At 45.2% G+C, this 10,000-nt stretch overlaps 1 protein-coding gene across 1 annotated transcript in view; it reads left to right on the top strand.

Annotated features, from left to right (window-relative positions):
* Snta1 (syntrophin alpha 1) overlaps positions 1-10,000 on the top strand; it is a 28,594-nt gene that overhangs the window by 580 nt on the left and 18,014 nt on the right. The window contains exon 2 of the mRNA XM_021193795.1: positions 3,553-3,738. Coding sequence (XP_021049454.1) covers positions 3,553-3,738 — 186 coding nt within the window. The remainder of the gene's footprint in view (positions 1-3,552; positions 3,739-10,000) is intronic.

The following is a 10,000-nucleotide window of genomic DNA, read 5'->3' as shown; positions in this document are numbered from 1 at the left end:
GGGACTCAGAAGGCACAAGTGTGGAAGGATGGGGGCGCACCAAGGACATTGGTGCTTAGTTCTGTTTTGAAGCAAAACGGTAGCTATGGGTACCAAGGGCAGGAAGGTCCCTGGGAAGACTGACGGGGGGCGGGGGCGGCGGTGAAAGGAAAGGGACTTGAAGCCTGGGACACTGCTAGGACAAGAAGGGGGAAGTCATGAGACACAACCTAGGCAGACTGGAAAAGGCCTGGAGTCTGGGAGCCCAATGTGGGTGCCAGAGATGGGTAGGAGGCATAGGCATTAGCAGAGAAGGGGCGAGTAAGGACCTAGACTTCTTGGGCTTCAGAGGCTGTTTGCTTATGCTGGGTGTCCTGATGGCTAGGGTTGAGTCTCCTCATCTGCCCATTTGTACATGAACAGGTACACAGAGAGAGTGAACCCAGAGTTGCCATTCCTTCCTGAGAATTCTTAGTTTTCAAGACTGACAAGTGTTTGGAGTGATCTCAATCTCATGTATCCCAGGCTAGACACATAGTCACTATGTAGCAGAAGACAACACCGAATATAATCTTCCTATTTCCACCTCCAGAGTGTTGGGATTACTGGGCTGTGCTGCTATAATAGGTTTATGTTGTGCTGGGGATCAAGCCTAGAGCTTTATAGATGCTAAGCAAGCACTTTACCAACGGACTCCTTCCCTAGCTCATTTAGGCTACCATCGGAGTTCTAGAACTGTGAACTTCCACAAGTCACTTCCCATTCTGAGTCTGTTTTGGTAACTTTACAATGAGGGATGTCTCTGAGAGCAGGGCTTGCCGGCATGTGTGAGAGAAAAAGAGGGACTCCCAAAGCAACCAAACGTGGTGCTTAAAATCTATGTTCATAGCCAGCTTCTGGGCTCCTAATTCCTGTCCCTCTGTCCGTCAGATTGAAAGTATCCATACACTCCCAGGGCTCCTAGGAGGTGCTTGTGTTCAGTGATAGCTCGCTTAGATCTTTGGCCCAGGTTAGGGGATAAGCATGGTAGTGAATGTTAGGTGTTGTGGCCATTACACTTCGCTCGCTCATGGTCTATTCCATCTTGACCATCAGTGGTGAAAGGTGAGTTTAATCATCAGTGGTGAGTTTAATCTCCATTTCTGCAGGCGAAGGAACTGTGACTCAGAAGGGAAAAATAATTTCCCTGGGGTTCAGTTAGTGAATGGCAGAACCAGGGTTTAAATCTTAATTATAGAGCTACTATTGCCCTAAAGACTGTCCAGGGGATCATACCCTTCCCAGGCAGCCAAAGGGGCAATGGAAGAACAGAGAGCAAGCACCCACTTTCATCCCAAACTCTATGCTAGGCCCAGGAAACAAACCAATTAAAATACACTCAGGAAGGAACCAGAGTTCTATAAAGTTCTGCTTTGCAGACAGATTAAACCGACTCTCAGAGGAGCAGGGTCTTGCCAAGGTACAGAGTCACGACTCAAATCTGTACTTCCAGGTGTTGGAAGGACATTTTTATGGGACTTTAGGGAAAGTAACAGTTTCATTCAATTCTTCCTGGATTGAAGACTGGGCTCTTGTTGCCATGGTAACTTCCTTTCTGGGGTCCAGCTGAGTCTGCGAGGCAGCTGGGAATGGTCATAGCTTCAAATGGAACTGAAGTCCCTACTTTTAAGTGGGGGAGGCTAGATATAAATAGAAACACCTTCTTCTCTTAGGCCTCAAGCCTTGTGCAGTGCCATGAGCAACTGTCAGGCCTGGGTGGGGGTTGGGAGAGGTGTTCAGGCTCGAATGTCACGGACTTATATAACCTTGAGACAATGACCTCTTACTCTGTGCCACCAATCAGTACTTTGAAGATGGGCCAGGAATATGATATTCAAGGGTTTGACTTGAGTCTTTTGGAGACTGTGTCTGGCTGTGTAAGCTGTACTGCCCTGAAACTTCATATGTGTAAAGGGCTGGTCTTGAATGTGCAGTAATCCTTTATTTTTTTGCCACTCCAGTGCTGAGATTACAAGCAAGTACCACCATGCCCAGGCCAGCTGACTATTTTAAAAAGACATTTGGTCTGGGTGTGGTGGCAAATGTCTTTAGTCTTAGCACCCCAGAGGCAGAGGCAGGTGGATCTCTCTGAGTTTCAGAATTAGCCTGTTGGGCATAGTGAGTTCCAGGCCAGTCAGCTGCATAGTGAGATCCTGTCTCCAACAAACAAACAAACAAACAAACAAACAAGCAAAAGGCATCTGAGGGCTGATGAAATGGCTCAGAAGCAGGGGTTCTCAACCTTCCTAACTCTGCAACTGTTTAATACAGTTCTTCATGTTGTGGGAATCCCCAACCATAAATTTATTTTCATTGCGATTTCATAACTACAAGTTTGCTACTGCTATGAATAATAATGTAATACCCGATATAAATGATGTCTGATATTCAACCCCTGTGAAAGGGTTGTTTGACCACTCAAAGGGCTAGAGACCCACAGGTTGAGAGCCGCTGGCTCAGAAGTAAAGGTGCTTGCTGCCAAGACTAATGATCAGTTTAACCCCAGGACCCTAGGACCCAGATGGTGGAAGGAGAGAACCAACTCTTACAAGTTGTCCTCTGATCTCCACACGTATGCTATATGTATAGCGCATGTGTACTTAAATACACGCTAACAGACACACAGTAGATAAATACATGTTACATTTTTTTAAATGGCATTTAAGATTTTTTAATAATAAAGTAATCCAGGAAAATGTATTACTTTTTTTTTTATTATTTTTTTATTTTTTTATTTTTCAAGACAGGGTTTCTCTGTGTAGCCCTGGCTGTCCTGGAACTCACTTTGTAGACCAAGCTGGCCTCAAACTCAGAAATCCGCCTGCCTCTGCCTCCCAAGAGCTGGGATCAAAGGCGTGCACCACACCCGGCAATGTATTACTTTCTTATATCAGAGATGAAATTTAGATATACTTTTGAAATTTCTAGAACTTAAAGCCTTCCCTTCTAGTGTGAATCCTGGTTAACGAAGCCCATTTAATTAATTTTTTTTTGAGATGGCCTTATATATTTCAGGCTGGTCTCAACCCCTCTCCTCCTTCTCTATCTCCTAGTGCTGGGATAACAGGCATTCTGTACCACGCCCAGCTCTGGATTCTAGAACTTTGTGGTTATAGAAGAGGGCCTTTTAGGCCATAACAATCACTACTCCTCTTAAATCCAGATTAGGGGTTATCAATAAATTCTGATATTGTGGGAAATTGCTTAAAATATAAAACATTTAAAAATCAATAAAGCAGCAAACACACAAAACATTTAAACAAAAGATCCAGAGCCAAACTACCGCATTATGGATTCAGAAAATATATTGTTAGCCTGTCTTGCTGTATCTGTGGGTGGCTCTGCACCCAAGGCAATCCATTCCTCCCTAAACCCCCTTAAATGCTGGGATTATAGCCACAAATCATCATGCCTTTATTTCTCATTATTCGCTTATCTCCCCTTTCCCAGCACAGTGTCAGTTTTGCCTTGATAAGTTTCCCAAGTGTTGAAGCCCCTGCCTCAGCCTGCTCTTCATTTTGTGCCCGTGTGTAGGGGGCCGGGAAAACAAGATGCCTATTCTCATTTCCAAGATCTTCAAGGGACTGGCAGCAGACCAGACGGAGGCCCTCTTTGTTGGGGATGCCATCCTGTCTGTGAATGGTGAAGATTTGTCCTCTGCCACCCACGATGAAGCGGTACAGGCCCTTAAGAAGACAGGCAAGGAGGTTGTGTTGGAGGGTAAGTACTGGGGTACAGAACCCAGAGGATGGGGAGGGCTGGTTTAATATCTTTCAACCTTCCCCAAGTCTCCAAGTGGCTCCAGTCTGACCTTAAGGAGGGCATGTGGGCATAACAATAGAATCAGGACCTACGTGGGGTCAGTGTGGGCTGCTGGAAGGAGAGCCGGCACAGTGCTAAGGAGTTCCACTTTGTATTTCTTGTTTCTAGCCCACTAGTAGTGTGGTCTTGGACAAATCACTTCATTTCTATGAACCTTAATTTCCTCTTTTTTTTTTTTTAATTTATTTATTTATTATAAGTACACTGTAGCTGACTTCAGACACTCCAGAAGAGGGCATCAGATCTTGTTATGGATGGTTATGAGCCACCTTGTGGTTGCTGGGATTTGAACTCTGGACCTTCGGAAGAGCAGTCGGGTGCTCTTACCCACCGAGCCATCTCACCAGCCCTTAATTTCCTCTTTTAATGGAGACATAATTCGCAGCTCTCTGGGTTGTGACCAAGACGTGCCACCCATTGAGTGCTAAGTCAAAGAAGAGAGTGAAGCCCCAGAAGGAAAAACTAAGATTCTTGGCTGAAGGGACACAGGAGCTTTTTAACCCCAGGCTCTTTTACATCCAGGGACCCTCAGATCCTGAGATCTGGCCAGTGTGTAGTGTCTATCACATCCCGTGAAGCTCAGAGAGGTGCTTTGAGGAGAACCCTGCTTGGGTGGCCCTCTGCAAAGCTGTCCATGTGCGCTCCTGAAGAGCCTCACTTTCTCTGGCTGTCAGTTGCCCCATTGTCCCCCCCCCCCAAAGGCCTCCTGATGTGGTTATCTGCCGTTTGACACTCTCAGGAGATTTCTGCTTTGCTCAGCCTTTCCCTCGAACTCTGTGTACTGTGTCAGCTCCAGCCTGTAGGGGCCTGAGGAATGTATCTTTGGCTTCTTGCCCAGAATAGGAACGGAGAGATCGGGGAGGCTGGCGGACAATGCCATGACTAGCAAAGCTGCTGAGGTCAGTCCCAGACCCCAATCCTGCCTGCTTTCTCCAAGGGTCTTCAAGATGACACAGACGTAAAGAGGCTTTGGGACCCCGGGTGACCTTTGCCACTTATAAAGATTAATTTTAATCTTATTTGAATGGGTGTTTTTGCCTGCCTGTATGTCTGTGCACTCTGTGTGTGAATAGTACCTGGTTCTTCTTTTGACCCACTCTTAGCCACTGAGCTAGTGCCTCGGACCCTCACCTCTGCCATTCTTGTGGTCAAGACCTCAATTCCCGTTCAGTTTTTTTTTTATTTTATATTTTAGGCATATCTATAACTAGTACTGATACATTTTATTTATCTCATTGTGTATAGTGGTTTTCTTTTGTCTGGTTTGGTTTGGATAGTGTCTCATATAGCTCAGGTTGGCTTTGAACTCCCTGTGTAACTGAGGGTGACATTGAACTGCTCTTCCTCCCTCCACCTTCTAAGTGTTAGGATTACAAGTATGTACTACTGTGCCTGGTATATGTAATACATATATATATATATATATATATATATATATATATATATATATATAGTGTAACCAATCAGTTATATATGTAACACACACACACACAGCAGAAGCAGGAAGATTCATGTGAGGCCTGTTCTACATAGGGAGTTCCAGATCAACTAGAGCTATATAGTGAGACTCTTTCTTGAGGAAACAAAAAGACGTTGGGGTGGACCGATGGTTCAACAGTTAAGCACACTTGTTCCTCTTCTAGAGGATTGGCTTTGATTCCCAGCACCCACATGGTGATTCACAATCATCTGAAACTCCAACAACCTCTTTTGACCTCTTGGGGCACCAGGCATATAAGTGGTGCATATACATATGTTCAGGCAAAATACTCACACATAGAAAAATAAAAAATAAATACATCTAATAAAAAGAAAAGAAAAGGCAGGATTCTACCAGTGAGATATATCTGCAGTCTCTATCAATCATACTTTAACAGCATAGCATCATACATGTTACGGATAAGGAGAGAGACTTTCCCTTCAGAGCTTACTATTTTAATGTTTATAGCCAGTGATGCAATTTAAAACAATTGATATTCATCAAAATGCCACATTTTATTTTATTTTTTTTAAGAAGGTAGGATTTATTTTAAGCTTACGGTTTGATGGGATAAAGAAAAAAAAAGGCAGGAAGATGGCTGAGTTTATGACAGCAAGCATGTGTGTGGGGCAGTTCACATCTAGATGGATCACACTGCAGGCAGTGCTAAAGCTCCTTTAGTTTCTGTTGTTTGCAACTCTTTGTTTGCTTTGAGAGAGGGTCTATTTAACTCTGGCTGTCCCAGAACTCACTATGTAGAGTAGGTTGGCTTTGAACACACAGAGATCTGCCTGCCTCTTGCTCCCAGGTGCTGGGATTAAAGCCATATGCTACTGCATGTGACTTGCTGTTTGAAATCTTAGTGTATAGATGGCAAAGTGTTGCTGGAGCTATGTTCCCAATCCATACCTTCTCATCTTTAGGTTGAGAACAATTTATTTGTAGCACATACTTCATTCTGAGAAGGATGAGTGACTAACATTTGAAGGAGGAGGTCAGAACTTCAGGGTCATCCTTGGCTAGGCCAGCCTGGTTCTGGTAGGGGAGGGGAGGGAGAGAGCAAAGACACAGCTCAGTGACTGCTTGATGCTCTTTTAGCAGACCCAAGTTCAGTTCCCAGCACCAAGACCAGTGGTTCACAACTGCCTATAGCTCCCGCTCTAGAGATCTAGGAGGCCCTTTTCTCGTCTCTGTGGGCAACCTTACACATGTGGCCCATACAAGCACAGACACGCACAGAGACAGACAGGCAGGCAGGCAGGCAGACCGGCAGACAGGTAGACAGACACTTCTTATTAAAAGAATAATAGTGCCGGGTGCAGTGGCACACACATCTTTACTCTCAGTACTCAGAGACAGAGGCAGGTAGATCTCTATAAGTTTGATGGAAAGCCAGGTGTATATATAGTTCCAGATAAGCCAAGGCCTACATAATGAGGCTCTGTTTCAAAAAAACAAACAAGAGCCTGGTGTGGTGGTGTACACTTTTAATCCCAGCACTCGGGAGGCAGAGGCAGGCAGATTTCTGAGTTTGAGACCAGCCTGGTCTACAAAGTGAGTTCCAGGACAGCCAGGGCTGTACAGAGAAACCCTGTCTTGAAAAACCAACCAACCAAACAAACAACCAAACAAACAAAAGAATACTAACAAAACAGATACTTGAAACATCTCCCTCTCCTTAATTTTATGTTTTGGTTATTTGATGTAGTTTCAAGTAGAACAGGCTGACTTTGAGCTCCTGATTTTCCTGCCTTCATCTCTTGAATGTGGAGGTTACAGGCTATACCATCATGCCTAGATTTGTTTCTTTGTTTGGTTTGGTTTTTTGAGACAGGGTTTCTCTGTGTAGCGTTAGCTGTCCTGGAACTCACTTTGTAGACCAGGCTGGCCTCAAACTCAGAAATCCACCTCCCGAGTGCTGGGATTAAAGGCGTGCACTACCACTGCCTGGCAGGATTATAAATCTTTTTTTTTTTTTTTTTTTTTTTTTTTTTGGTTTTTTGAGACAGGGTTTCTCTGTATATCCCCGGCTGTCCTAGAACTCACTTTGTAGACCAGGCTGGCCTTGAACTCAGAAATCCACCTGCCTCTGCCTCCCGAGTGCTGGGATTAAAGGCGTGCACCACAGGATTATATATCTTTTTTTTTTTTTTTTTTTTAAAGATTTATTTATTATATGTAAGTACACTGTAGCTGTCTTCAGACACTCTAGAAGAGGGAGTCAGATCTCGTTACGGATGGTTGTGAGCCACCATGTGGTTGCTGGGATTTGAACTCCGGACCTTCGGAAGAGCAATCGGGTGCTCTTACCCACTGAGCCATCTCACCAGCCCAGGATTATATATCTTAATCACTGTGTTCTGCTTTACAGTTTTTCTTACTTGAATTCTCCGTCTCTCTCCCCCTCCCTCTCTTTAGATCCCTTTAGTGTTGATGTGGTGGTGAGAGACCTGGAACTGGACTTAAGGGTCACATACTTTAGGTGCCTTTCTACCACTAAGCTCTGTTCTCAGTCTTGAAGTCTTTTTAACCTGGTCGCTAAGCCAGCTCCCTCCTGGAAAGGGGAGTTCTCTTCAAGGCAGCACAACAGGCCAATTGGAGGGAGGGGTGCCGGGTGAGGAACTAGGCTCCAAAGCCTGCACTGCAGGAGTGATTTAACAGCTTACAGGACAGGGGCATGCTGGGTTGTGCTTGTCTCTTGAGACTTTGTAAAGTTTGTTTGGGTTAGGCATTCAATGTTCCCAAGTAGTAACCAGGACTCTTAGCTTGCTGGAGTCTAGGTTTCCTGGGACCCAAAGCACTGGTTACATTGTTCTGAACTCCCCAGCCCCAACCTACTCCTAAGGTGACCTGGAAGGCAGGTCTGTCATTTGGATGTGAACTTGGCCAGGCAGCTTGGTGGGTATAGAATTCTGAGAATGTCCTGAAAGGACAGGTGTCACCAGTGAATTCCAGTTGTTTCCCATAAGCCTCCTTCCCTGGCCCAAGCTTGGGGACTCAGCTAGGCCTCAGCCACCCCAGCCAGCCTCGTAGAACCTTTTTTCTGCTAAGTCAGGGATCTACACAAACCTTCTGAGCCTGTTCTTAGCCACAGGGATATGTTTGTGACTAGAGCCTGGGTGCAAGCTGGCAGCCAGCACGCCTCTGTCTGCTGCTTAGAGAGGCCTATTGTGTGTGCAGAGCCCATGCCAGGACTAGCTGGAGCCCTTGGAGACCAGGCCGGGGAGGAGAATGAGGGAGGGATGCCTGCAAGGAAAATGCCCTGCTTTCTTTCGTTCCTTTTCCAATTTGGCTAAACATACTGACAGTGACAGTGAATCTGTCATGCACTGAAAAATAATATGAAGGCACAGTGAAAGCTAATAAAGCAAGTCTTAGTCTAAGTGCTGTATTCAACGTGAGAAAGTTATATGTCATACAGAGTCCTCCCCCACCCCCACCCCCCAAAACAAAGTTTCTCTGTGTAGCCCTGGCAGTCTTGGAACTCACAGATCCACCTGCCTCTGTCTTCCAAATGCTGGGACTAAAGGTATATGCCACCATGCTCTACTGAGATTGTGTGTGTGTGTGTGTGTGTGTGTGTGTGTGTATGACCAGGGTTGAACAAACCTGTAATTTCAGGTACTCATGAGACCGAAGCAAGAGGATCTGTTGAGCTCAGACATTCAGGGTTCTCTTGGGTAACACAGTGAGACCCCCCGTCTTATGAAAGGATAAAGAAGGGATGCGAAATTCGTGTGCTTTCTAAGTGCAGCTCTTACTGCTCATCAAAGAAATTTCCTTTTGCGATGGTCAGGGGCTTTTCAGAGAAACACAGCTGGCCAAGGTGTAGAGAGTGAGAGACATTGGTGTGCCCAGCCTCAGATTGGACACCTGTAAGATCACTCAATACCCAGGAGTAAGGGACACAGAGCAAGGGGTGGTGGTGGTGGTGGTGGAAAGACTGTGGGAGCCAGGGGGCGTCAAGACTTGCTATGAGGTAGTCTTCTGGGTGCAATAGGGATGCTGTAACCATGTACTCTCAACAGTATGGTTCCCTCACAGGAGCACACCAAGCTGACATGCCAACATAGATGGGAGAATTACCCCTGTTGAAGAAGCTATAAGCAGTTAATGGCTACTAAAGTAGAATCAGTTTTCTCTAGGGATGAGCCCCCATAGGTCACCCAAGGCTAAGTGGTCAGACCTATACCTGTGTACATATGGGTAACACATATGGGTAACAATTATGGGACTCAGTGGAGTGTGTGTGTGTGTAAACAAGAGTAATTATAGAGGAAGAGGACATGAATTTGTGAAAGAGTCTCTCCCAATTGAAAGGTATAAGGCATTTTGTTTATTAGGCTTTGCAAATAAAATGTAGGGACATATAGAAAAAAATGAGGGTGGGAGGAGCGTTGAGAGGGCGTGGTGGCCGAGTGTGCTTAATGCTCAGAGCTCCATTCCCAGTCCCTACATTGGGGTGGCTCACAACGGTCTGTGAATCCAGCTCCAAGGGAACTTGATACCCTCTTCTGGCCTCTGTGAGCTCCAACATCCGGTGGCATACATCCACCGGACAGACGGAAATAAAAATAAATTCATCTTTTTATTTTAAATAAGAAAACAAAAAGAAGAAAAAGTAAAAGGCATGGTGACACATGATTTTTTTTTTTTTTTTTTTTTTTTTTTTTTTTTTTT

Source organism: Mus pahari, chromosome 3 (assembly GCF_900095145.1).
Source record: "Mus pahari chromosome 3, PAHARI_EIJ_v1.1, whole genome shotgun sequence".
Taxonomy (NCBI): Eukaryota; Metazoa; Chordata; class Mammalia; order Rodentia; family Muridae; genus Mus; species Mus pahari.
This window is presented reverse-complemented; position numbering and strand designations above follow the sequence as displayed.